Below are 24,623 nucleotides of genomic sequence, written 5' to 3' on the forward strand. Positions count from 1 at the left end.
ATTCACAATAGCCAAAATATGGAAACAACCCAGATGCCCCTCCACAGATGAATGGATCCAAAAAATATGGTACCTATACACAATGGAATACTACATAGCAATTAGGAATGGTGAAATATTGTTATTCGCAGGGAAATGGTCAGAACTTGAACAAATAATGTTGAGCGAGACAAGCCTAGAACACAGAAAACAAAGGGGCATGATCTCCCTGATATATGACTGTTAAGATGGGGTGACGGGGAGACAGTAGAGACCAGGTCTGGGAAACCAAAAACTTCTTGTCAAATGGTATTTCCCACAGGATTGGGTCAGCAACCCAACAGTATGTAACTAAAACCAAACAACTACTCAACATATAAAGGTCAAAAATTGACCTATCAGTGGAATACAATAGCTCAAAAGCTATGTATTGTACGTTCATATAAGACTACTGTCGACATATTGTCTAATGTCGACATTACATTTAAAGCCCTAGGCGAATTTTCTTTGGCATAGGCCACGTGGCTACTTGTATATGTTCTTGGTACATTGTATATTGTATATATGTCTACCTGACCTAGGGAAGTGAAAGAAAAACAGGGTGTAAGATATCACAAGAAATGTACACACTGCCCTACAATGTAACTGTACCCTTTTTGCACAACACCTTGTCAAAAATTTTTTGTCTAAGTAATAAATAAATTAGAAAAAAAAAAAGAAAATGCTAAGGGACAGCAGCCAGGACCTTAGTTCAAGCCCCAGTACTGGCAGATGCATACACACACACACACACACACACACACACACACACACACACACACACACACCTCCCAATGCTCACAGTGTTTTAGAGGTTTGGTATTTAAGGGGACTACAGAGGCTTCTGTGGAACTTCCTAGTGTCTGATAGACCCACAAAAACGTTTTGGCCAGGTGCTGGTGGCTCATGCCTACAATCCTAGCTACTCAGGAGGCTGAGATCTGAGATGGTAGTTCAAAGCCAGCCTGGGCCGGGAAGGCCATGTGGCTCTTATCTCCAATTAACCACCCCCAAAACACAGAAGTGGGAGTGTGGTTCAAGTGGTAGAGCACTAGCCTTGAGCAAAAAAGCTCAGGGACAGTGCCCAAGCCCTGGAAGTGCACACACACACACACACACACACACACAGAACACAAGCCGCCCACTGGTCCCCTATGCTGCTTGTTGCCCTCTGTGTCCCCCGCCCCCGCCGCCCTCCACCTCAAGCTCCGGCTCACCGTGCCAGCACACGCTGCTGGTCCACCTCGTGCAGGGGCTCGTCAGGCAGCCCGGCCTCCTCCCCGCCCAGGCCCAGGCTCTCCCTTTTGAGGCTTGCTGTGGCCAGCCGGGGCCGGGGCTGGAACTCCAGGGCCTCGTGGACTTCAGGCTCCAGCCACACACCGGTCTCTGCTGTGCACACTACCACGTCCGGGGCCAGATCAGCCTCCTGGATGCACAGAGAGAAACCAAGATGGAGCAGGAAGCCCCCTTCTGCTCCCACAGTGGGACAGGCCCACTAGTGGGAGGCCCCAGCGCCCCCCGGGCCTTCCTGTCCATCAAGATCCAAACATATCAGCCCTGGCTGGGATCCTTCATCCAAAATGTTCTGAAATCTGAATGCTTTGGAGCATCATGGCACTCAAATAGTTTTGGAGGCACCCACGAGTGGCTCATACCGGTAATCCTGGCTAGTCAGGAGGCTGAGATCTGAGGGTTGTGGTTCAATGCCAGCCCGGGCAGAAAAATCCATGAGACTCATCTCCAATTAACCAGCAAAAAGCTGGAAGTGGAGCTGTGGCTCAAGTGATAGTGCACCAGCCTTGAGTGAAAAAGCTCAAGGACAGTGCCTAGGCCCCGAGTTCAAGGCTCAGTACTGGCACCAAAACAAAACAAATTTTAAAAACAAAACAATTTTGGACATCAGAACATTTTCACATTAGGGATACTTACTATATTGGTAACTTAAAAAAAATCTGTGCCCAAACAAACGCTTACTGACACCCCTGCACTTCGCCCCTCCCAGCCCTCTCCTGCTCCTGCCCTCTGCCCTCCAGGGCAGTGTTCAACTGTCAGCCAATCACAGCAGCGCTGTGGCGCCCATGCAGCTCACGCACACAGCAAAGCCATTTCTTGGACTTTCCAGTAGCTCAGGCTGTTGCTCCTGTCCTGCCGGCTCCCCCCCCCCCAGCCCCCGCCCGCCGTCTATCCACCCACCCATGCTGAGAAAGTCAGGATCTCTCTAACCACAGGACCTTGGCATGTGCTGTTCTACTCAGTCCTTCCTTTTAGCCAGGCTCTCCCAGCTATTCCATCTACTATCTACTGAGAACCCTCAGCATGCCAACCCACCCAGTGCCAAGTTCAGAGGCTGTGGGTGGGTGGTTCCTAGCTCTGCCTCTTGGCCTCTCCAGTCTGAAGGCCTAAAGGGGGGTAAAGTGATGGCACAGCCTCGCAGATGTGCCCTGGCATCTCGGCACCAGGCTTGATCGATCTGCAGCCCTGTCCCCTGAGCACGTGGGACCCTGAAGGCCGCTACGCTCCCCCTCTAGAACCTGCTTTGGATTCCAACCTGCCACAGTGCTGTGACAGTCCTGGGGTCCGAAGGCCCCTGGGGGAGAGTGGGCAGGAGGAGCAGGGCCCAGGGAGGGCAGGGACAGGACATTTCATGGTCCCACCCCCCGTAGAGGAGCTCACCTTGGCTGGTGGGAGTCCACAGTCTGCCGCCTCTGCGGCTGACCTGGTGTCACTGGGCTCCAGCTGCGGCAGTTGCTTCTGGAAAGAAAGGGGAGGGGGAGGAGGGATGGTGTGGGCCAGAATCCTCTTGGACTCACCCTCCTCCCTGCCCTGAACTCTACTTCAGCTCCCGGAGGGCCTTAGGGAGAGCAGGGCAGAGGAGAAGACAGGGAGAGAAGAACTTGGTGTGTATGTGTGTGTGTGCCAGTCGTGGGGCTTGAACTCGGGCCTGGGCACTGTGCCTGAGTTGTTGTGCTCAAGGCTAGCACTCTACCACTCAAACCACAGCTCCACTGCTGGCATTTTGCTGCTTAATTGGAGAGGAGAGTCTCAAGGACCTTCCTTCATAGGCTGCTTCAGAGCGGGATCGTCAGATCTCAGCCTCCTCTGTGGCTAGGAGTACAGGCGTGAGGCATCAACGCTCAGCTCTCCCTTACTGTTCCTGCTCGAGGCTGGTGCTCTACCACTGGAGCAAGAACTCTACTTGGGGCTTTTGGGTAGTGAATTAGAGATAAGGGTCTCCCTGACATTCTTTCCCAGGCAAGATCCTCAGATCTCGGCCTCCTGAGTAGCTAGCATGACAGTGTGAGCCACCAGCATCCAGCTGAAGAACATTTCTGTAAACCATAAAGAAAGAGAAGGAAGGGGGAGGAGCAGCACCGGAGGACGGGCCTGGGGTCCTAACAGAGGCAGCTGGGTCCCCGGGGTGTCCGCCAAGCTCTCCACCCTGGGCCTGTGAGTCCCTGAGCCCCGAGTCGCACGACAGCTCCCAGAACCACGGTGGAGCCGGGAGACATCCGGTTCACACCGCGGGGGTCCCAGGCACAGGAGCCCCGCGGCGCCCTGGCTACCTGCAGTGCGTCCTCGGCGCTGTCGGCCGGTGCTGCGTCCGCCATGGCCACGGTGGAGGACAGGCGCGCCAGCTTGACTTCCAAGTGCACAAAGGGGTCCTGCAGACTCGACAACACATGCAGGGGCGCCGCGGGCAGCTCGCCCTCCAGCGAGGGTCCGGCGGCCTCCTGGCCCAGATAGTCCTCTGGCAAGTACCTGCTCCCCGACTCCACCACCCCGGGCCCCGAGAACTCCACGTTGGCCAGCTCCTCGGGCCCCGGGAAGGCCTCCGACATGGAGGAGTCTTCCAGCGTGGATGACTCGTTGGACCCATAGGAAATCTCAGACTTGACGGGCTCCATCTGGGGCAGCTCCTCCGACCCCGGGGAGTCCTGGGCCTTGGCCAGCTCCCCCGGGGCCAGCGATCCGGGCATGCAGAGGATCTCGGGCTTCATGACCACCTCGTACTGCACAGCCGGGGAGTGCTCCGAACTGCTAGCAAACTCGGCCTGGGACATGACCTCAGTCTGGTAGAGGACTTCTGCCTTCAGGACGGCCTCTGCAAGACAGGGACGCGGATGCATGGGTGGGTAGGCAGATAGATAGATGGATAAACATATGGATACATGGAGAGATGATGATGATGATGATGATGATGATGATGATGATGATGATGATGATGGGAGGATAGAGAGGGAAGCGCTGGGCACCAGTTGCTCACACCTGAAATCTCCACTACTCAGGAGGCTGAGATCTGAGGATCATAGTTTGAAGCCAGCCCAAGCAAGAAAGGCTCTTTATCTCCAATTAACCAGCAAAAAGCCAAGAGTGGAGGTGTAGCTCAAGTAGTAGAGCACTAGCCTTGAGCAAAATAAAGCTACAGGAGGGCTGGGAATGTGGCTTAGTGGTAGAGTGCTTGCCTATTAATGCATGAAGCTCTGGGTTCGATTCCTCAGTACCACATTAGCAGAAAAGCCTCAAGCAAAAAATAAGCTACTGGACAGCACCAAGGTCCTGAGTTCAAGCTCTAATACCACCACAAAGAGAGACAGACAGACAAAGAGAGACCATCCTGCAGCATTTCAAAGGGGACCAGCGTGGGGACCACTCTCCAAGAAGGAGACCACAGCTCCTCTCCTAGAAGCCGCAGACCCCAGAGTCCAGCTGAAGCCAAAGTGAGGCCACCCGCCCCTGCAGCTCCTCATCAGAATCCAGATCCTGCCTCCTCCTCTTCCCAGAAGCCATCCTGACAAGCACAGACAGCTCAGATCCCGCCCTGGGCCCCCCAAAGCTGAGCACCGGAGGCTCATTGACCCCACGGCAGTGCCATGCCCCGAAGAATGCTGGGTGCCCAGTGCCAAATGGGTATGAGAAGGCATGGCAGAGCTCCAGAAACTAAATAGTGGAGGCCCAAGATTCACATGGAAAGCAGTAGGCTGATAGGAAAGAAAGCACTAGAAGCTTCCCTCTTCTTCCTCTGGTCTCCCCCTCACATGGGCAGGACTTGACTCAGGGCCTCTGGGAGCCTCAGAACCCCCTCTAGACACCATGACTGTGTCCCCTAAAGAGAGTCCCACTTCCCTTTACTGAAGCATGGCACCTCCCCTGGCTAAGCGGCCCGGACCTCGCCCATCCTCAGTTTCCCCACCCATTATGTGATGACTGGTTAACCTCTCCCAGGAAGGGGGAGACCCAGGAGGGGGTGCAGAGAGTTCCCCTATAGTGTGTGGCACACAGTCATGGCCACAAACAGTGCCGACCACAGTACTTGGCCTTATCACCAGCACCAGATGGAATGTTCTGGTGCTACGGGCAGCAGCAGGTAGCCCAGCCTCCCTGCAACAGGGTGTCTGAGCCATAGCCATAGGAAAGCATCCTAAACCAAACCAAAGACAGAAACATCCACACAAGTAAACACTCTTCCTCATGACTGAATCTTGATGGGATGGGGTTGCCTTGGTAACAGACAGGCGCCACAGCAAGAGGCGCCTTGAGCTGGGCCCAGGGCCAGGCCCCACCATGCACACTCAGAACCTGGGCTCCTCTCTGCGAGCTGAGAAGACAGGGCAAGACAGGGACCTGGGTTTCCTCGTCTGTACCATGAGACTCACAGTGGTCCCTGGTAGGAACTCAGCCGGTGTGGGGGGCGCTCTGTGGGCGGTGACTCGAGGGGAAGGGAGGGGGCATGCACCTGACTCCTTCCGCAGGCTCTCCTCCAGCGTGGACAGCTTCACGTCGTATGAGTTGCGCATGGCTGTGATGTCCTCCTCCAGCCTGGCCCGGGACTCCTGCTCTGCCTCATAGTCGGCCTTCAGTCGGGCCAGGCGCTCCTCGTACTCCTGGGGGAATAGGAAGATGGGGAGGGCAGTGCCTTCCAGTAACTCACACAGTGTGGACCACAGAGAAGTCACGGAGATTGAGTGGCACTCCCGAAGCCGCTCATGGCACAGGCCTTTCTGTAGAGTTTGAGCGCTGGGAGGGAAGCACTAGGACTTGAACCTAGGTCCTTGAGCTTGCTAGGGAGTCCCTGAACCACATAACCACACCCCCAGCTTTCAGACAGGGACTCATGCTTTTAGCCTGAGGCTGATTTTGGACCTCAGACCTCTTACCTCTACCTCTTGCATAGCTGAGAATACAGGGGTGCCTCATCACACCCAGCTTCTTCTTTTAGACAGGGTCTTACTAACCTTCTCCTGGGTCAGACTTCTAACTGTGAGCCTCTTATGCCAACCTCTCAAATAGCTGGGATTGCAGGTGTAAACCATTGTGCCCAGTGAATGTGTGTGTATGTGTGTGTGTGTGTGTGTGTGTGTGTGTGTGTGTGTGCCGGTCCTGGGGCTTGAACTCAGGACCTGGGTGCTGTCCCTGAGCTTTTGTGCTCAAGGCTAGTGCTCTGCCATTTGAGCCACAGCTCCACTTCTAGGTTTTTGGTGGTTCATTGGAGATAAGAGTCTCATGAACTTCCCTGCCCAGGCTGGCTTTGAATCATGATCCTCAGAGCTCAGCTTTCTGGGTAGCTAGGAATACAGGTGTGAGCCACCAGCACCTGGCTTCCTTTGTAAATTTTTAATGGATCAATGATATGTATGTACATATGTGTGTACATATTTCTACTTGTTTGCAAACTATTTTCCATATAACACTGTGTCTTGAATCCCCTTTGCTTATCCAAATACATTTTTTACCTGGTAGCGCTTAACCCACTGATGACAAAGTAGAATATTTTCTCTTGGTAGCAGTGTGTGTGTGTGTGTGTGTGTGTGTGTGTATGTGTTTTGGTACTGGGCCTTGAACCCAGAGCCTCTCATTATTGTTTGGCTTTCTTGCTTACAGCTAATACTCTACTACATGAGTCATGCCTCCAGTCCAGCGTTTTCCTAATTAATTGGAGGTGGAGTCTTGCAGATGTTTCTGTCTAGGCTAGCGATTCTCAGATCTCAGTCTGCTGGGTATCTAGGACTCAAGATGGAAGCACCAGTGCTCCCAGACATTCACTTTTTTTCCCTAGGCCTTGGGCTTGAACTCAGGGCCTGGGCACTGTCCCTGAGCTGTTTTGGTTCAAGGCTAGCACTCTACCACTTAAGCCACAGCACCACTTCTGGCTTTTTCTGTTTATATGTACTGAGGAATTGAACCCAGGGCTTCATGCATGCTCGGCAAGCACCCTACCACTAGGCCACATTCCCAGCACCAAGACACTCACTCTTAGCCCATCAGCCACCCACCTGTTTCCACCTCCACTCTCACTCTTCCCAGACTGTTCACACAGCCACATTCGTCCTGGTCCTTCAGTGTGTTCGTGTTCCTGGAGAAATTTCTTCCTTTTAGGCAATTGCTAGGCCCCTACCTAGCCTGGCCTTTCTGGCTTTATTTTTGTCTCTTCTCCTTGGTGACCACTAGGGGGCGGTGGTGACCGCTTGCTGGACAGCCAGGGCTTGCACCAGAATGAGGAAACCTCCCTCTTGTCCAGCCTAGGGAATCTGTGACCCAAAGTCCACTGTCACTGTACAAGTCTACACCCACTCAGAAGCCTGGAAATGGGACTCTCTCGTTCCTGTGGGCTTGAGCACAGCTCTCCGCTGGTGGCAGGCCCAGAGCTCCAGAGGTAGACTTGACACCCAGCCTATGAGTGCAAAGGCCCAGGGGACAGCTTGGAACTCCCAGGCCCTCAAGCTGCCTTCCCTGGTCCTCCTCTCAGCCAGTTCTCAGGTCCCCTCGGCCTGACAGAGGCTACAGGCAGGCCAGACCCCAGGAGAGCCACCCAGACCCAGACTCAGGCTCCCCACTGGAAAAAGCCAGCTGAGCCTGGAGTCCGATGAAGCCGAGCCAGGAGCCAGAGTCTTTGCCCTGCTGCTTTCAGGGATGCTGGTCCAGGTGCCCCCAGCTGAGCCCACATGTACCACAGATCAAATGGGCTCCCTGGTCCCAGCCCATGGTGGACCTGGTAGAAGCTGTTGAGGACAGATCCATTCCACTCTGACCACCTGGCCTTTGCACAGGCCACACACACAGCCATGCCTCTGTACCGTCATCAGCCATGACCCCTGCCTTCCATACCAAGGAAAGGGAGCCTCTGGGATGTTCCAGAGACCCTCTGTGCTCTCCCCACGGGTGTGACTCAGACTGTGGTGTGGAGTCAGGAACTGAGTTCAAATCCCACACCAGTTAGCTATGATCTTGAGTAAGTCACGGCATCTCTGGGAGCCTCAGCTTCCTCAGCTACAAAAGAAGGGGCATTGCTGGGCGCTGGTGGCTCACACCTGTCATCCTAGCAACTCAGGAGGCTGAGCTCTGAGGACTGTGGTTCAAGGAAAGCCTGGGAAGAAAAGTCTGTGAGACTTGGATCCTATGGACTACCAAAAAGCCAGAAGTGGAGGTGTGGTTCAAGTGGTAGAGCACCAGCCTTAAGTGAAAAAAGCTCAAGGCCCGCACCCAGATCCTAAATTCAAGCCCCAGTGTTAGCACAAAAAAGGGAGGGTATGGTACCAACCCGCAGTGGGGAGCAACGGAGGCAGGCAGCCTGCAGGGCCTGAAGCACCCAGCCACCCTCCCAGCCCAGCACGCCCAGCCTGCCCGCCAGCCTGCTCCGCTCTCACCTCCCGGATCAGCTGCTTTTCAGCCTCTGTGTCAGGCTGGATCACAGGGGTTGGCAACAGTCTCTCCTCAACTGGGACAGGATCTGAGGGCACCTGGCTGGACGGCAAGGCTATGGGGAAATGGAGAAGGGCAGTGGAGAGGCAGGCACTCAGGTTTGCAAGGAACTAAGCAGAGATCAGAACAATGTGATCACTCAGAGAAGACTTGCAAGTGTTGGGTTCGATTTAGACACAGCATACAATGTGGTACACTCAGTCACCCAACAAGCCTGTGTGGGACTGCCGGAGCTTCTGGAGACTACATTAGAGCTCGGAGCAGAACAGGTAAACTCCACACCCATGCTGAGCTTCCCAGTGGAAAAAGGCAAGTAACACAAGCCCAAAGCCAGGAGGATGCTGGGGCTAGGGGCAGGAGGAAATGGGAGGATCCACCTCCAGTCCTGTGACCAGGCAAGACCTCATAGCGGAGGCAAGATGAAAGCAGGGATCTGAAGTAGGGACAGAGGCATGCAGAGATCTGGGGAAAGAACTTTCCAGACTGGGAAGCAGAGTGTGCAAAGGCCCTGGGGCAGGCATGAGTCTACGCTGGGAAGCCACTGGGCTGGGGAAAAGTGAGTCATGGGAAAGTAGGCAAAGTAAAGGTTAGAAAGGAAGTGAGGCCCAATCCTGGAGTCTGAGGAGCTTGTGTAGAGAGCAGAAGGGACACAGGAGCAACCCTGGAATGGCCAGGGTGTTGGGGTCAGGGAAGGGAGGAGCCCCAGGGCAGTGGAGAGGAGAATCTGGAGAGCCAGGAAGAAAATGGAGGCAGGAGGTGATCAGAAAGCGGGGGTGTGGAAGGGAGGGCCAGCAGAGCCGAGGGGACCAGGCCACCCTAGGCCTGACAGCTGCATTTCTCAGAGAAATGGGGAGGCCTCCTAGAGGAGGGGCAAGATGGCATGGCAGGAGGGGCAGGGATTGGGGACATGTGGGGCAAATGCTTCACCCCAAAGGGAAGGTGAGGGACACAGTACTTGAGTGAGAAGCGGAGTGCTGGGTGGGGGGGAACACGAGGAGCCTCATGTACCTGTGGCCCTGGTACAGCAAGTGAGCGAGCTCCCAGCTTTTAGCTGCTGCTGCTGAGAGCCAGGATCCTCGCCCAGGGCCAGCCCCAACTGGGGGGCAGGAGGGGCACCAGGCCACCGCGAGGGCTGGGAAGACCCGCCAGCAGAGCTGGTAGCCCTCACCTCTCCTGTCTCCATCTTCCCCTTACCAATGGCAGGGGTGAGCAGGGGCAGGCTGGGGAGGAAGGCCAGGAAGGGGATGTGCCCTGCCTTCCATGCTGCCCTGCCCGCCTTCTACCTCACCACCTGGCACCCACCCCAGGCAGCCCACAGGAGGATCAGATGCGCCAGGACACGGCTCACTGCTGGGACCTGGTCTGAGCAAGGGTCCTCTCGAGCCTTCTCATTGGCTGCATCCCACCCTGCCTGGCCACGCCCTCCTCTGGGCCCTAACCTGCGTAGAGAGTGGTTCTCCCCAGTGACCTCCTCCCCCACGAGGCAGCACCTCAGTCTGACCCATCACTGTCCCCAGCACCCAGCCCTCAGCCTACACCCAGGAGGTGTTCAGGGACCTCTGGATGGATGGGCAGGCGGGGGTGTGGCAGGAGGCGCAGGGAGGCCAGGGCAGAGAGAATGAATAGGTGGATAGACAGCTAGTGACTGGAATGAGGGGTGGAGAGAAGGGAGGGACGGATTGAGCCAGGGAGGACGGGTGGGTGGGCAGATGCGTGCGCAGGCGATGGGTAAGTCATGGAGTGGGTGGGAAGGCAGATAGGCAGATGGAAAGGTAGACGGGTGAATGAGTAGTTGTGGATGGATGGGATGTAGTGGGGGGACAAGCCAACAAAGAGGTGGGTCAAGGGCCCAGGGGCAGAAGTAAGAACAGGCTGAGGAGCTCCAAGAGACTGAGGCACAGAACCCCCCGGAACCCCCCGGAGGTCCCTCAGGCTTCGGTTCCAGGCCTGGTTCCTCCTTGAAGACAGATGAAGTTGGGGTGTAAAAGACGCAGTGACAAGTTGGAGCAAGGGTGGGACGTGGGGAAGTGAGTCAGCCAGCATCTAAGATCACGACTCTGCCACAGAGACGGCAGGCAGAGGAGAACAGGGCGACCACAGAAGCGCAGCCTGTGGGCGGGGCCGGGAGGGGCCGCGGGTGGAACCAGGGGAAGGGCGGGGTCTCGCATGGGCGGGGCACGAGAGGGGCGGGGTCGTGACATGGGTGGGTAGGGATTGGGAGGGACCATGGGAGAGGCGGGGCCGGGCATGGGCGGGGGTGGGGGGGGATAGTGGAAGGGGGCTGTGGGCGGGGCCATGGGGAGGGGAAGGGCCAGGTGTGGGCGGGGCATGGGAGAGGTGGGCCGGGCATGAGTAGGGGCGGGGATTGGGAAGGGTCATGGGGAGAGGCCTGGTGTGGGAGAGGTATGGGAGAGGTGGGGTGGGCATTGGGAGGGGCCATGGGGAGGGGCCTGGTGTGGGCGGGGCATTAGATAGGTGGGGCGGGCATTGGGAGGGGTCATGGGGAGGGGCCTGGAGTGGGCGGAGCATGGGAGAGGTGGGCCGGGCATGGGCCTGGGCGGCGGATTGGGAGGGGGCTGTGGGCGGGGCCTGGGTGCCATCTTGGGGAGGGAGGCGCTTGGAAGAGGGGAGGCCCCGCCCCTCCGGTCCCACCTGTGCTGGGGCTCATCTGCTGCGCCAGGATGGCCTTCAGCCTCTTGATCTCCTCCTGGTACTGGCGGAGCAGCGCATCCTTGGGGTCCTCGTTGATGCGCGGCTGGTTCTTGATGTTCTTGGCTCGGTTGGCGTAGCGCAGCGTGCTGAGGCTCTCGTCGTAGTTGTTGTCGGCCGGGGACAGGCAGGCCACCATCAGCGTCTTGGTGTTGCCGCCCAGCGAGTCCTGCAGCAGGCGGGTGAGCTTGGAGTCGCGGTAGGGGATGTGTTTGCAGCGCCCGTCCACCAGGGCGGAGATGACGTTGCCCAGCGCCGACAGCGACAGGTTGATCTTGGTGGCCTCCTTGAGCCGCTCCCCCGTGGCCCCCGTCTTGGACTGCCGCTCGCTGCCGGCCAGGTCCACCAGGTTCAGCTTCCCCGCGCGAAGATGGTCCTTACCCCTCTCGTCTGCAGACAAGCAAGCGAGGGGGAGAGGACCCCGGGGTGAGCCCCACGGACGTCCAGTTCCCCCGGGTCCCCGGGTGCTGGCTACCCACTGAGGGCCTCATTTCAGCCCAGCAGGAGCCCCAGGAAGGAGGCCCAGCCATGGCACCCATCATACAGAGGTAAAGCCTGAGGCTCAGAAACAGTGCACAATTCACCCAGGGACACACAGATGCCAAAGCGGAGGGTCAAGATCAGAACTCGAAGCTGTCTGACTCCACAGAGCTACAGCTTGTTCTCTGGAGGTGTACCACAATGGTCCCCACAGACTTCCTGTGGAGCTCAAGGCAAAAGATGTTATGTCCTTAAAAGCATCCACTTTGGAGACCTGTAGCCTTTTTGCTGTGTGACATTTGCAGAGCCATGAACCTCTCTGATTCAGACTAGAGCTAGCTGGCACTCTTGAAGAGCAGGTTGTTGGGAAGAATACAGTCAATTGGCATGGTATTTCCACGGGGTTTTCCTGGGCCTAGCATGCAGTAGGGGTCCAGTTCCCTAAAAACAAGGCCAGTTCTGCAGAGCCTGGGCTGTGTAGCAGGGCAGGGCTGGGTGCTGGGGACAGGAGAACCAGGCACTGGCTGGACTACAGGGGTTTAGATGCAGTGGCTCACATCTGGAATACTAGCTACTCCAGGGGCTGTGATCTGAGGAGGATGGTTCAAAGCCAGTCTGGAGAGAAAAGTCTGTCCAATTCACTAGGTTAAAAAAAAAAAAAGGAGGGCTGGGAATGTGGATGAGTGGTAGAGTGCTTGCCTAACACGCATAAAGCCCTAGGTTCAATTCCTCAGCACTACATAAACAGAAAAGGTTGGAAGTGGCGCTGTGGCTCAAGTGGTAGAGTGCTAGCCTTGAGCAAAAAGAAGCCAGGGACAGTGCCCAGGCCCTGAGTTCAAGCTCCAGGACTGGGAAAGAAAGAAAGAAAGAAAGAAAGAAAGAAAGAAAGAAAGAAAGAAAGAAAGAAAGAAAGAAAGAAAGAAAGAAAGAAAGAAAGAAAGGAAGGAAGGAAGGAAGGAAGGAAGGAAGGAAGGAAGGAAGGAAGGAAGGAAGGAAGGAAGGAAGGCAAGCAAAACTGGAGCTGCGACTCAAGTAATAGAATCTGGACTTGAATTAAAAAGCTAAGGGACAGCCTTGAATTCAAGGTGTGAATTCAAACCCCAGGCTTGGCATCAGCCCACGCATACCCACAGCATAGATCTCAATGCAGATGGTGAAGATGGAGTGTGAGCGCGAAGAGTCCTTGTTCATCAGAGTGTAGCCAACCGAGCGGTTCTTCCAGCCTATCTCCATGATGCGCTCGCACTGGGCCACGTTGTGCACCGTGTGCATGGACAGCCCCTTCACGTACACGCCCTTCTCCGGGTGCTCCTTCAGCTGCGGGCGGAGAGGGGCAAGGATGGGGCCCTGAGGCCTCCTGTCTCCAAGGCGCTCAATTCAGACCACCCTGACCCTCTTGCAGGGCAGGTGAGGACTTCAGTTTCCCATTCTGAAAACCTACCTGGGGCCAGTGACTGAACCCAAACTGCAGTTTCCACATCTGAAAGATGGGCCTAAGATGACAACTGCCTATGGGGCTGGGAATATGGCCTAGTGGCAAGAGTGCTTGCCTGGTATACATGAAGCCCTGGGTTCAATTCCCCAGCACTACATATATAGAAAATGGCCAGAAGTGGCGCTGTGGCTCAAGTGGCAGAGTGCTAGCCTTGAGCAAAAAGAAGCCAGGGACAGTGCTCAGGCCCAGGAGTCCAAGGCCCAGGACTGGCAAAAAAAAAGACAACTGGCTTATAGGTAACACCATAAGGAGTCAATCAGATCAGCACTTACCATGCTCAGCCCTGAGTATGTCCTAAAATAACACAGCCATGTCCCCATTAACATTGTTAGTGCAATTACTGCAAAAGTAGTAGTAGTTGTTGTTCTGGGGGGAGGTGGCAGTCCCAGGGCTTGAACTCAAAGCCTGGGCACTGTCCCTTAGCTTTTATTTTTCTTTTAGTGCCAGTTCTGGGGCTTGAACTCAGGGCCTTGGTGTTCTCCCTGAGCCCTACCTGTTCAAGGCTAGCCCTCTACCACTTGAGCCACAGTTCCATTTCTGGCATTTTTTTTTTTTTTTTTTTGGTGACTAACAGAGATAGGAGATTCATGGACTTTCTGGCCAGGCTGGCTTTAAACCATGATCCTTAGATCTCAGCCTCCCAAGTAGTTAGGATTGCAGGTGTAATCAATCCACTGGCACCTGACTGTTCCTTAGCTTTCGCTCAAGGCTAGCACTCTACCACTTGAGCCACAGCTCTACTTCCAGCTTTTTTGCTGCTTCATTGGAGATAAGGTTCTCATAGACTTTCCTATCCAGGCTGGCTTTGAACTGTGATCCTCAGATCTCAGCTTCCTGAATAGTTAGGATTATAGGTATGAGCACCTGAGCCTGGCTGGAGGTGCTTTTCAGTCTGGAAGCTGCTGGTCCCAAGGGCTCTAAGTGCTCTCTCTTTGTCCTACCTGGATGGCCTGTGGGGTCCCCCCAAGCAATGGGAACGGCCCACACTGTGTGGCCCTCCCCAGCTCAGGCACCATGCACACGGGGCTCCTGCAAGCCCTCCGCTCCCCAGCCCGGGCCTTGACATGAGGCCCATATATCTGATACACTTCCCAGGCAGCCAGGATGCCCTGTGGCTCTTGGAGAGCTGTGAAATGCAATATTTTCCAAGTGTGAAGGGAAATAAAAGCCTTCTGGCAAGAGTGGAATGAATTAGGAGAGCAGATGTTTGCCAATGGCCCTGCTGGCTGAAGCCACAGAGGCGCAAACAGAGGCGCTGTTCTGGGCAGCTTTGCAAGGGGGAGGAGGAGGTCTCTGCGGTTGGACCCCTGTGGGATAGGGGGAGCACAGGTTGCTAGCTCTGGTATGTGGGGGTACTAACAACTCAGCCTGCACAACTGGGATCCATGGGGTGGAACCAAAAGGGTTAAGGGACTGCTGAAGGCCACAGGGCTATTAGTGGGTGATGGAAGGTGGCAGAGACAAGATGGAGAGCGCTGAACCTCCTGGTGGAAGTGCAGCGCCATGGTGGAAGGGCTGAGCTCAGCACGGAGGTGGCGGTGAGGTTGGGCCTCACGGACAGAAGCAGGAGCCCCTGCAAACAGTGTGGCTGTGTGCCAGCCATAGCACCCTGAGTGCTATGGCTGCACCTCACATGGCACCCAGAGAGTGGCCTGCCTGGATGCTACCACACCCCCAGAACCCAGCGCTCACCCAAGTACAGAAAACCCCGGGGAGGGCTGGTCACCCAAGGCTCCATGGAGTCCGCTCTTTTCCTATATACTCAGATGGGTGTGGAAGTCAGCCTTTCATCTGCGCCCTCAGTCCCCTCATCTGTGACATGGGGGTCAAGGGCCTTGCTTGAAGAAGGGAATGGATGGAAAAGCAAGCATTTCGGGTACTCAGTGGGGCTCAGGGAACCAGGTCTGAAAGAAGACAGGAAGCGGCCTTGGACCTGGGCAACCTCAGGACACAAGCCCACACCTAAGAGGGCTCCAGCTCTTTTACCTCCCACCTCCTGATGCCCCCAAGGGCTCCCCCACCTCTCCTTCCACACCCCACCCCCAACTCTGGCACCAGGGAGGTACCAAGTGATGGCTGCCAGCTGTGAGCCTGTTCCTTGGTAACTGCTCATCTTGGCTGCAAGAGGGCAGAGCTGGGTTGCTATGGCAACCAGCAGAGATGCAGCCAGGGATGGAGGACGACACAGGAGCAGAGACCAGGCCACAGGCCACGGGGAGAGGTGGTCCCCCACACTCGACCTGCTCGTGGGATTGGGAGGGGGAAAGACACTGGGGATGCCCCCAGGGGTTTGAGTGCTAGGATGTTGTTGGGGGGGGGGGAGTGTTGTACCTCTGGCTTTGCCAAGTCTCTTGTTGGGCCCTTTGCTGGTTTAATAACCTCTAATGATATCATGTATCAGGCTCCCTGTGTTAAACACAGGTTAGGAACTTTTGCATCTCCAGTCCATGGATTTTGATGCCCTTGGGCTGGCTGTACATAGGGGCCTCCAGCCTGTTCCCTGATAAGAACAGGATGTCACCCACAGGGAGCCTGTCAGAGGCCTGGTACCCACAGAGTGTGTTTCATGGAATGCACCCACCACGGGCAGCCTCTGAGGCAGCAGCTCACCAAAGGCCTGAGAACAAGGCCTTTCCTGGGTCCCAGGTAGCAAGGAAGAGGCTGGGGGTGGTGGAGAGGGAGGGTCCCTGCCGCTCTGGGTCAGGTGGGTGCAAGTTCTATCAACAGGCAGGTGTGGTCTCCTAGATGAACCACAGATGTGGTTTGCTCGAGTTGCTAAGTGGGCACGCTGCCTGGCATCCGCCGCCTCTGCCTGCTTCCCCGGCTGGGAGCTGAGTGGTGACTCATCTGGCAGGGGGAGAGGGAGGGAGGAACGCCAGGTGGGTGGCAGAGGTTCCTGCATGGAGAGGGCAAAGCAAGGCTGTGTCTGTGCCCAGCTCGCTGCATGAGGAGGGATTGAGCCTGGTGTGGATGGAGACTGTGGGGAGCCGGGGGCAGAAATCACCCCACAAGGGCCCGGAGCGATGCAGGGCCTGGCATCCGCCGAGTGAGTCAGCAGGAGGTGGCTTCTCCCTTCTAGGAAGCTGGATGACTGATGGTTTATGGTGCTGAGGGGTGGGGGTTGGAGCTGGCGGAGGACCAGAGCAGTCCACCAGCATCTGGACCAGATATGCACCAGCACCCTCCACTGGCCTCTTCTCATTGGACAAAATCAAGCACATTCAGCATGTAAAGAGCCCTGGTCAGGAGAAATGACCAGAGCCTCTGACCAAGGCCCAGGCTAAGGGGCGCCCAGCTGGAAATCCAGCTTGGCCACTTACACTGGCTGTCCACTCTTGGCAGGTCTATTTTATCCCTTCCCCTTCCCTCCTTCCCTCCCTCCCTCCTTCTCTTTCTTTCTTCAACAGGGCCTGGTTATGTAGCCCATCTGACTCTCAATCTTCCTGCTGTTGCCTCCCAACTGCTGGGATTACAGGTGTGCATCATCATCCCCAGACTGACAGTTGTCTTGACCTTACTGGGCTCCCAAAACTGTGCTCCTGGTTCTGCCTACCTGGAAAGAATGCTCACACACCCAGCTGTGAGCCCCTCTACTTTGAGGTGACAGTCTCATCTTCAGTCTAAACTTTGAGGAGACTGGGGGCAATTTGTGAAATGTCTGCAGGGCTCATTGATTAAGCCAACCCTCACAATTCCTGCCGTAAGCCATCAGCTGTCCTCGACTTTGTCTCCTGAGGACTCTGCCTGGTGCCGTGTTGGGGTCTCTGTCCTTTCTCTGAGTCCCCAGAGCATGAGTGAGCTCCCGTGTGGAGCCAGGGATGCCCAGTGGGCTGCCCTCGGTGCCCTTGGTCCTCACCCGAACCTACAAGCAGCACCACAGGTGCCTGGGCCCCTCCAAAGAGGAACAAGGTCCCCAGATCGGAGCTTGGCAGAAGTAAAATGAGATGTTTGCGATCAAGTCACCCAGCTCTGGCTCAAGTCCACGTTTGGCACCTGACACAGGGTGAACTTGGACATGTGAATGGACTAAGCCTAAAACCACGAGTAATCAGCAAGCATCTAACAAGTGACTCTGGCTGATGAGCCGGGTGCTGGTGGCTCATGCCTGTAACCCTAGCTTCTCAGGAGGCTGAGATCTGAGGATCACAGTTCAAAGCCAGCCTGGACAGGAGAATCTGTTGAGACTCTTATCTCTGATTAATCACCACCCCACACAAAAAAAGTTGGAAGTGGAGCTGTGACTCTCCTTGAACAGAAAAAGCTCTGGGACAGCCTTCAGGCCCTGAGTTCAAGCCCAAGACCAGCGTGCCTCGCCAGGTAGAGGCGGCCTTGCCCAGGGTGAGATCTGGCTCTATCATGCAGTGCAGGAAGCACACTCACCCCATCCCCAGACACTGAGGATACCCCAAAATTCACACTCAGAAGCTACCCTGGTACCATCACGGGGCACCCCCCCATTCCTGAGGGAAAGCCTCCTGACACCGTCCTCCCCAGGCTGGCCCTCGGGGCTGCACCTGCTTGGGGCCGCACCCACCTCCAGCTTCTGCTTGGTGTCAGCCCCCAGCAGGTCACGGACATCCTCATTGTAGATCTCTAGGTAGGAGGCTCGAACCAGGAACTTGGTGTTTTCTGCACACTGTGGGAGTGGATAGAATGTGCAGATGTAGGGATACCACCCCCACTCTTGTCAGGCAGGCCTGAACCCCTACAGCGGGGACATCGGGAGAAGGGGGATGGGGAGGGCCACAGGGCTCCCCCCCCCAACTGTCCTGTCCTCTGGAAAAATTCTCTCTTATTCAGGCCCGGTGGCCTATGGGTGTTTCCAAGTCGGGCTACCTGTCTCCTGTTCTGCCTTCCAGCCTCATGAGGAAGGGGAAAGAGGCCGTCCCATTACTCAGGTAGAGAAACTGAGGCCATGGGTCTGGCAATTATCACTTGGCCCAAGTTCTGGCTCTGTGCAGACCCCCAGCAGCCCCCCTAGCTTCTGCATCACGCTTGGGGATCACTACCAATGAAGGCTAGGTGTTTGGGGATTCAGAAAGACAGTTGCACAAAGGGTATCGCACCAGGCCTGGCTGCGGGAACTATCCCATAGAGGAGGAGCCATTCCAAGCACAGGGCTCAGGGTTGTCACATCCACAGGAAAGGCTAAAGGAATGTGAAAATCCAAAATAGTGAACTAAACATGGAGCTTGTAGGTACAATTCAATTGGTTTTTCTTTCCTCTTTTTTTTGGGGGGAGGGGGGTGTTAGTTAGCTGTGTGGCTTGAACTCATTGCCTGGGCCTTGTACCTGAGCTTTTTCACTCAAGGATACCACTCTACCCTTTGAGCCACAGCCTCACTTCTGGTTTTCTGGTGGTTAACTAGAAATAGGAGTTTCACAGGCTTTCTTGCCAGGGCTGACTTTGAACCATGATTCTCAACTCTTAGCCTCCTGAGTAGTTATGATTACAGGCATGAGCCACCAGCACCCAGCTGGGTTTTCTCTTCTTTTCCTTCTTTCCTTCTTTCCTTCCTTCCTTCCTTCCTTCCTTCCTTCCTTCCTTCCTTCCTTCCTTCCTTCCTTCCTTCCTTCCTTTCTTTGAGGTACTGGGGTGGAAACTTTAAGGCCTCATGCTTACACGGTTTGTTTGCTCACAGCTGATGCTCTACCAGATGAGCCATGCCTCAAGCCTGGCTTTTTGCTGGTTAATTAGAAACGGAGTCTCAGGGCCTTTTCTGTCAGATGTGGCTTTGAACTGTGATCTCCGGATCTCAGCCGCTTGAGCAGCTAGAATGACTAGAATCCAGCACCTGCCTCCCCTGACTTGTACCAAATCGACAGGAGGCTCTATGTGCCTTTGTCGGTGTCTCATGTCCTAAGTGCCCCCGCCCCCCACCCCCAGTCCCTGGGCCATCAGTGTGGCCCCAGCCCTGCCCTGCCCCTCCCCCTTGGCTCATACCTGGACGCTCTCAAACACGTGCTCGAAGGCCCTGGGGATGATCCCTCTCTGGCTGGGGGGGTCTGACAGGCCCTGCATGGTGAAGGACTTCCCACTGCCCGTCTGGCCGTATGCAAAGATGGTGCCATTGTAGCCCTCAGTGACGCCCTGTGTGGAAGGAAGTCAAAGCCTGGTGTTCAGCTGATCAGGCCGGGAAGGAGGGAGCAACCACCTTACCCACAGACTCAGGCCCCTGCCTGGGTCTCCCACCCCATTGGCACTGGGCTGGGGTGGAAAGGAAGCTGGTACAGCTGTGTGAGACTGGGACTCGAACCCACTATCTGAGGCTTTCATTCATTGGCTGGCACTCTATCACTTGAGCCATGCCTCCAACCCCATACTGTGTTAAGTAGTTCACCATCTAGGGGAGTAGGAGATTGTCTCTACAAGAAAAGAAGAGCTTGTGCTGGGTGCCTGGCCATCTGAGCTCAAGTCTTCTGTCCACTCCATACTGTGTGCCCTGGGGCTGGGCTTGGCACACTGAACCTCAGTTTCCTCATGTGTCATAAAGAATAAGAATGGTTTGTCAGCCAGGCACGGGTGGCTCACGCCTGTAATCCTAGCTACTCAGGAGGCTGAGATCTGAGGATTGCGTTTTGAAGTCAGCCAAGGTAGGAAAATCCCCACAAGGGGGCTGGGAATGTGGCTGAGTGGTAGAGTGCTTGCCTAGTATGCATGAAGTCCTCGGTTCGATTCCTCAGCCCCACATAAGCAGAAAAAGCCAGAAGTGGCGCTATGGCTCAAGTGACAGAGTACTAGCCTTGAGCAAAAAGAAGCCACGGACAGTGCTCAGGCCCTGAGTTCAAGTCCTAGGACTAGCAAAAAAATTTTTTTTTCCTCCAGAAGCCGCTTCATAATCTCAGCAGTGCACAATATGTTGGCACAGGCTGGTGCTTGCTATACAAATGTGGGGGTGCTTGAAGTGTTTCTCCCCCAGGCCAGGAAGGGGTAGCCATGGCAGATGTTCTAGCAACCGGTAGAGAGGAAGAGTGCGAAGGAGGGAAGTGGGAAGAACCAGGCAAAGCCTTCTGGGTAGCAAGCCTGAAGCAGAACTTGGGGAGCTGAGAGGGCAGTTGGGATGGTGACAGGTGGCAGAAAGCACTCCAGGCTGAGGACACAGCTTAAGCAAAGGCAAAAGAAGGGAAAACTCAAGTGTGAGCAGAGCTAAGACCTAGGGATAGAAGATGGGGCTAAGGAGAGTGGAAGCAAAGCAGGTGTCATTTCTAAACTTCATGCATGGATACATTTATTCATGCACTAGGAGCCAGCTGGCTTCTCTGTGCCTGGTACAAGTTCTGGCTGGGAACAAAGCAGGGAGCAAGATGGAAACTATCCCTGACCTTACTGGCGAATTCTAGAACTTACTGTGGGGATGGGAGAGGATCCACAGAACTGCTCCCTGGTCCCAAGGGCCCAGTTTCATTGCAAAGACCCCAAACACATAGCTGGGCAAGACCTCCCAGGAGATATGGTTACATGAAGGCCAGAATTTCCCTGCACAGCCCCCCCAAAAGGATAAAGCCCCACTTTTCTAGGGAAGAAGGGAGGCTCTTCCTTGTTCAAGGAAACCATGATCATGGTGTGGGTTGTTCCTGTAGCAGGTCACACGGGTGGTGAGACGCACCAGGGACAGGGGCTCTGAGGAGAGGACAGGGAGATTACCCAGCCAGAATCCCATGGCTGCTCTCCAACATCCAAGGTAGGAGCACAAGGGCCACACAAAGCCCCTAGCACAACACGAGACCACGCCAGACACATCACTGTGACCTCTGCACAAGAAGGGAGTCCATGTAAAAATAAATGCTGTCAGGTGCCTGTGCCTCACGCCTGTAATCTTGGCTACATGGGAGGCTGAGATTGGAAGACTGCAGTTCAAAACCAACCCAGGCAGACAAAGCCAAGAGGCGCGTATCTCCAATTAGCCAGCAAAGAACCAGAAACGAAGCTGTGGTTCAAGTGATAGATCACTCACCTCAAGTGCAAAACCTAAGACACAATACACAGGCCCTGAGTCCAAGCCCTGCACACACACACACACACACACACACACACACACACACACAAATAAAAATAAATATTAGCACATAGTACTACAGCTGCTCCATCCAGAAGGCAGCTACTGTCCACACTGGAGATGGACATAGGGCAGCTAAGGGACTGAATTGATCGTAATTAATCTCATTATTATGGTGGTGGGAATGTAATCCAGGGCCTCATGCATGCTAGGCAAGTCCTCCACCACTAACTTACAACCCCCAGCTCATTAAAAATTTTTAATTAAATTGAAAAAGAAAAGCAGTACAAAATAATGTTCTTTCATTTAGCCACTACTGTATTTCTGTGCCACTTAGGGGTTTTGTTTTTGTTTTGTTCTGTCAGCTGTGGGGCTTGAACTCAGGGTCTGGGCACTGACCCTGAGCTTTTTCACTCAAGGCTGGCACTCTGTCACTTTGAGCCACAGCTCCACTTCTGGTTTTCTGTTGGAGATAAGAGTCTCATGGACTTTGCTGTCTGGGCTGGCTTTAGACTGATCCTCAGATCTCAGCTCCTAAGTAGCTAGGATTTCAGGAGTGAGCCACCAGCGCTTGGCTTCCACTTAGTTTTAATGATTGAGATGGGTTATTAGGTATGACATACAAACCAGATTCGAAAGACTTAGTATAAAGAAAGAATGTAAGATATCTCAGTAAACTCATAGTTTATTGAACTGATACTATTTGGGATAGTAAAGTTTATCTGTTTACTTTTAAAAAACATTGTTTATACAAGTGGTTCACCTGGTATCTGCATGAAGGCTTTATTTCAGAGCTCTTCCCTCCAGTATGGTAGCCGCTAACCGTGTGTGGCTATTTAAAATTATTTTTTTACATTTTGGTCACTTTATTAAATGACATTAAATAGTTTAAGTTTCAACTACTACACAGCACTTTGAATGGTGAAAACACAGATAGTATATTGTCATACTTGAATGCTTGTTTTTAAAAACACAATTCCAGTCCTTATATATATTACAAAACTGGCTATTTAAATTTAATTTAACTGAAATTCAGCACTGGTGCCTCATGCCTATAATCCTAGCTATTCAGGAGGCTGAGATCTGAGGACTGTGGTTCAAAGCCAGACCATGCAGAAAAGTTTGTGAGACTCTTTATCTCTAGTTCACAAGCAAAATACCAAAGCATGGTGCTGTGGTTCAAGTGGTAGAATGCCAGCCTTAAATGAAAAAGCCAGGCAATGCCAGGAACTGGGGAGCTCACACCTGTAATCCTAGCTATTCAGGAGGCTGAGATCTGAGATCATGATTTGAAGCCAGCCGAGGCAGAAAAGTCCCTATGAGACTTTTATCTCCAATTAAACTCTCAAAAATTGGAAATGAAGGGGCTAGGAATGTGGCTCAGTGATAGAGTGCTTGCCTAGCATGTATGAAGCCCTGGGTTCGATTCCTCAGCACCACATAAACAGAAAAAGCCAGAAGTGGTGCTGTGGCTCAAGAGGTAGAGTGCTAGCCTTGAGCAAAAGGAAGCCAGGGACAGTGTTCAGGCCTTGAGTTCAAAAAATTGGAAATGGAGCTGTGTTTCACAGTGGTAGAAAACTAGCCTTGAGCAAAAGCACAAAGAAAAAGCACCTAGGCTCTGAATTGAAGCCCTATGACTACCAAAAACAAAAGAAAAAAGAGGAAGAAAAAGAAAAAAGCCAGGCAAAGTGTAAGACCCTGACTTCAAGCCCCAGTATTGGCACTGGCACACACACACACACACACACACACACACACACACACACACACACACACACACCCTCAGCAGTTCCTCCTTTCAGTTGTTCCCGTGATCCTCAGCCGTGGCTGTGGGTATGGACTGAGTCAGTGACGTGTCCTCAGGTCCCCGTGGGTCAAGCACACACGTGGGGCAGGTCCCCAGTGTCAGTGCCTCTCTACTTCCACCCCGTCCAGCCATGGATAGTTGTGTTATTATGGAGTAAGGGGCTTTCATGAAAGCCATCTACTCTTCCTCACTTTTCCCAGTGGTAGAGACGGTATCAAGGGCCTCAAGCATGCCAGGCAAGCATTTTTATCACAGAGTGACACATCTGGCCTGGAAAGGCGTATCCCTGGAACGTGGTGGCATTCTCAGCAGTGATGCCCATGTCATAGTGTTAAGGTTGGATGTGTGATGCATCCTTTCTGGATAAAAACATCTGCCTTCCCTTGTCACCTATCTCTTTTCTGCCACCTCTCAAATGTCCCACCCAGAGACCAATTTGATAGTTTTGAGTGCACTCAAGTCTGGACACTTAGCTACCCTCTTCAGTCGGGGTATGGCAGACTCCTGGTTCAAGGCCGCTGGGTGACTGCAGGTGAATCAGCAGAGACTGGCTGTATGAGCAGGCAGGAGGCGAGGATGGCAAAGCCACTGGCTAAGCAGTTCTGAGACACGTGACAGGCTGGAGGCGAGGAGCTTGGCAAGGTCAGGCCAGGGCAGGTAGGTGTGAAGAGGAAAGCCTTCAGGAGATTTTAAAAGATCACTCACGGCCAAAAGAAGCACAGGAAGTTAGCTTAGATCTGAGAGTGGAGGAGGAAAAGGAAAGGTCAGGAAGAGACCATGCAGGGACCTTTGTGTAGTAAGGACCGGAAGCAAGGGTCCTGGGAAAGAGGCTCCCTGGACATTGCTCTAAGGCCCAAGCCGTGGGAGCAGAGTCGGCTCAGCAGGACAGACACTCACACACTTGGCCTTTGGGCTAATGGTGCACTGGCTCCAGCTCAGAGTCAACCTAGGGTCAATTTGCATGTGTTCTGCATATAATTTGCATACTATTCATTTAATGGGAGGCAGCAAAATGGAGCATGGGAAGTGGGCATTGGGATTCACAACTTTTTCCACGACTCTTCAGGCCTCAGTTTCCCCATCAGGAATGATGACTCACACTCTTACGAAGATGCGGTGCTACACTCTGGTCTCTCTACCCTTTCTTCCACCTTCTTGCAGCTCACCATCCTTCAGTTAGATTTTCCTTTTTTGCCTCCTCCCCTGGCTCCCCAAGTCCAGGTTTTCTGGCTCTCCTCATGCTGCCAAATTCCTGAAGGCATCTCCTGGGACTCACCACCTTGCAACCTAAACTACTACCTTAGTTGCTCCTTTCTGACCATGAACTTGTGGCAGACAAGAGTCCATGTCTCTGACACACACTCCACATGTCTAGGATGGGGCCTGCTGTGGAAATGCTCTTTAGTTGTTTAGTTAATTG

At 54.2% G+C, this 24,623-nt stretch overlaps 1 protein-coding gene across 1 annotated transcript in view; it reads right to left on the reverse strand.

The window, feature by feature from the left end:
- Positions 1–24,623, reverse strand: part of Kif17 (kinesin family member 17) — a 39,568-nt gene that overhangs the window by 12,991 nt on the left and 1,954 nt on the right. Inside the window, exons 2-10 of the mRNA XM_048352095.1 lie at positions 19,344–19,490; positions 17,934–18,035; positions 13,032–13,221; positions 11,368–11,814; positions 8,661–8,770; positions 5,753–5,900; positions 3,492–4,120; positions 2,692–2,769; positions 1,236–1,444 (exon numbers count right to left, since the gene is read on the reverse strand). Coding sequence (XP_048208052.1) covers positions 1,236–1,444; positions 2,692–2,769; positions 3,492–4,120; positions 5,753–5,900; positions 8,661–8,770; positions 11,368–11,814; positions 13,032–13,221; positions 17,934–18,035; positions 19,344–19,490 — 2,060 coding nt within the window. The remainder of the gene's footprint in view (positions 1–1,235; positions 1,445–2,691; positions 2,770–3,491; positions 4,121–5,752; positions 5,901–8,660; positions 8,771–11,367; positions 11,815–13,031; positions 13,222–17,933; positions 18,036–19,343; positions 19,491–24,623) is intronic.

Source organism: Perognathus longimembris, chromosome 7 (genome assembly GCF_023159225.1).
Source record: "Perognathus longimembris pacificus isolate PPM17 chromosome 7, ASM2315922v1, whole genome shotgun sequence".
In the NCBI taxonomy this organism is placed as follows: domain Eukaryota; kingdom Metazoa; phylum Chordata; class Mammalia; order Rodentia; family Heteromyidae; genus Perognathus; species Perognathus longimembris.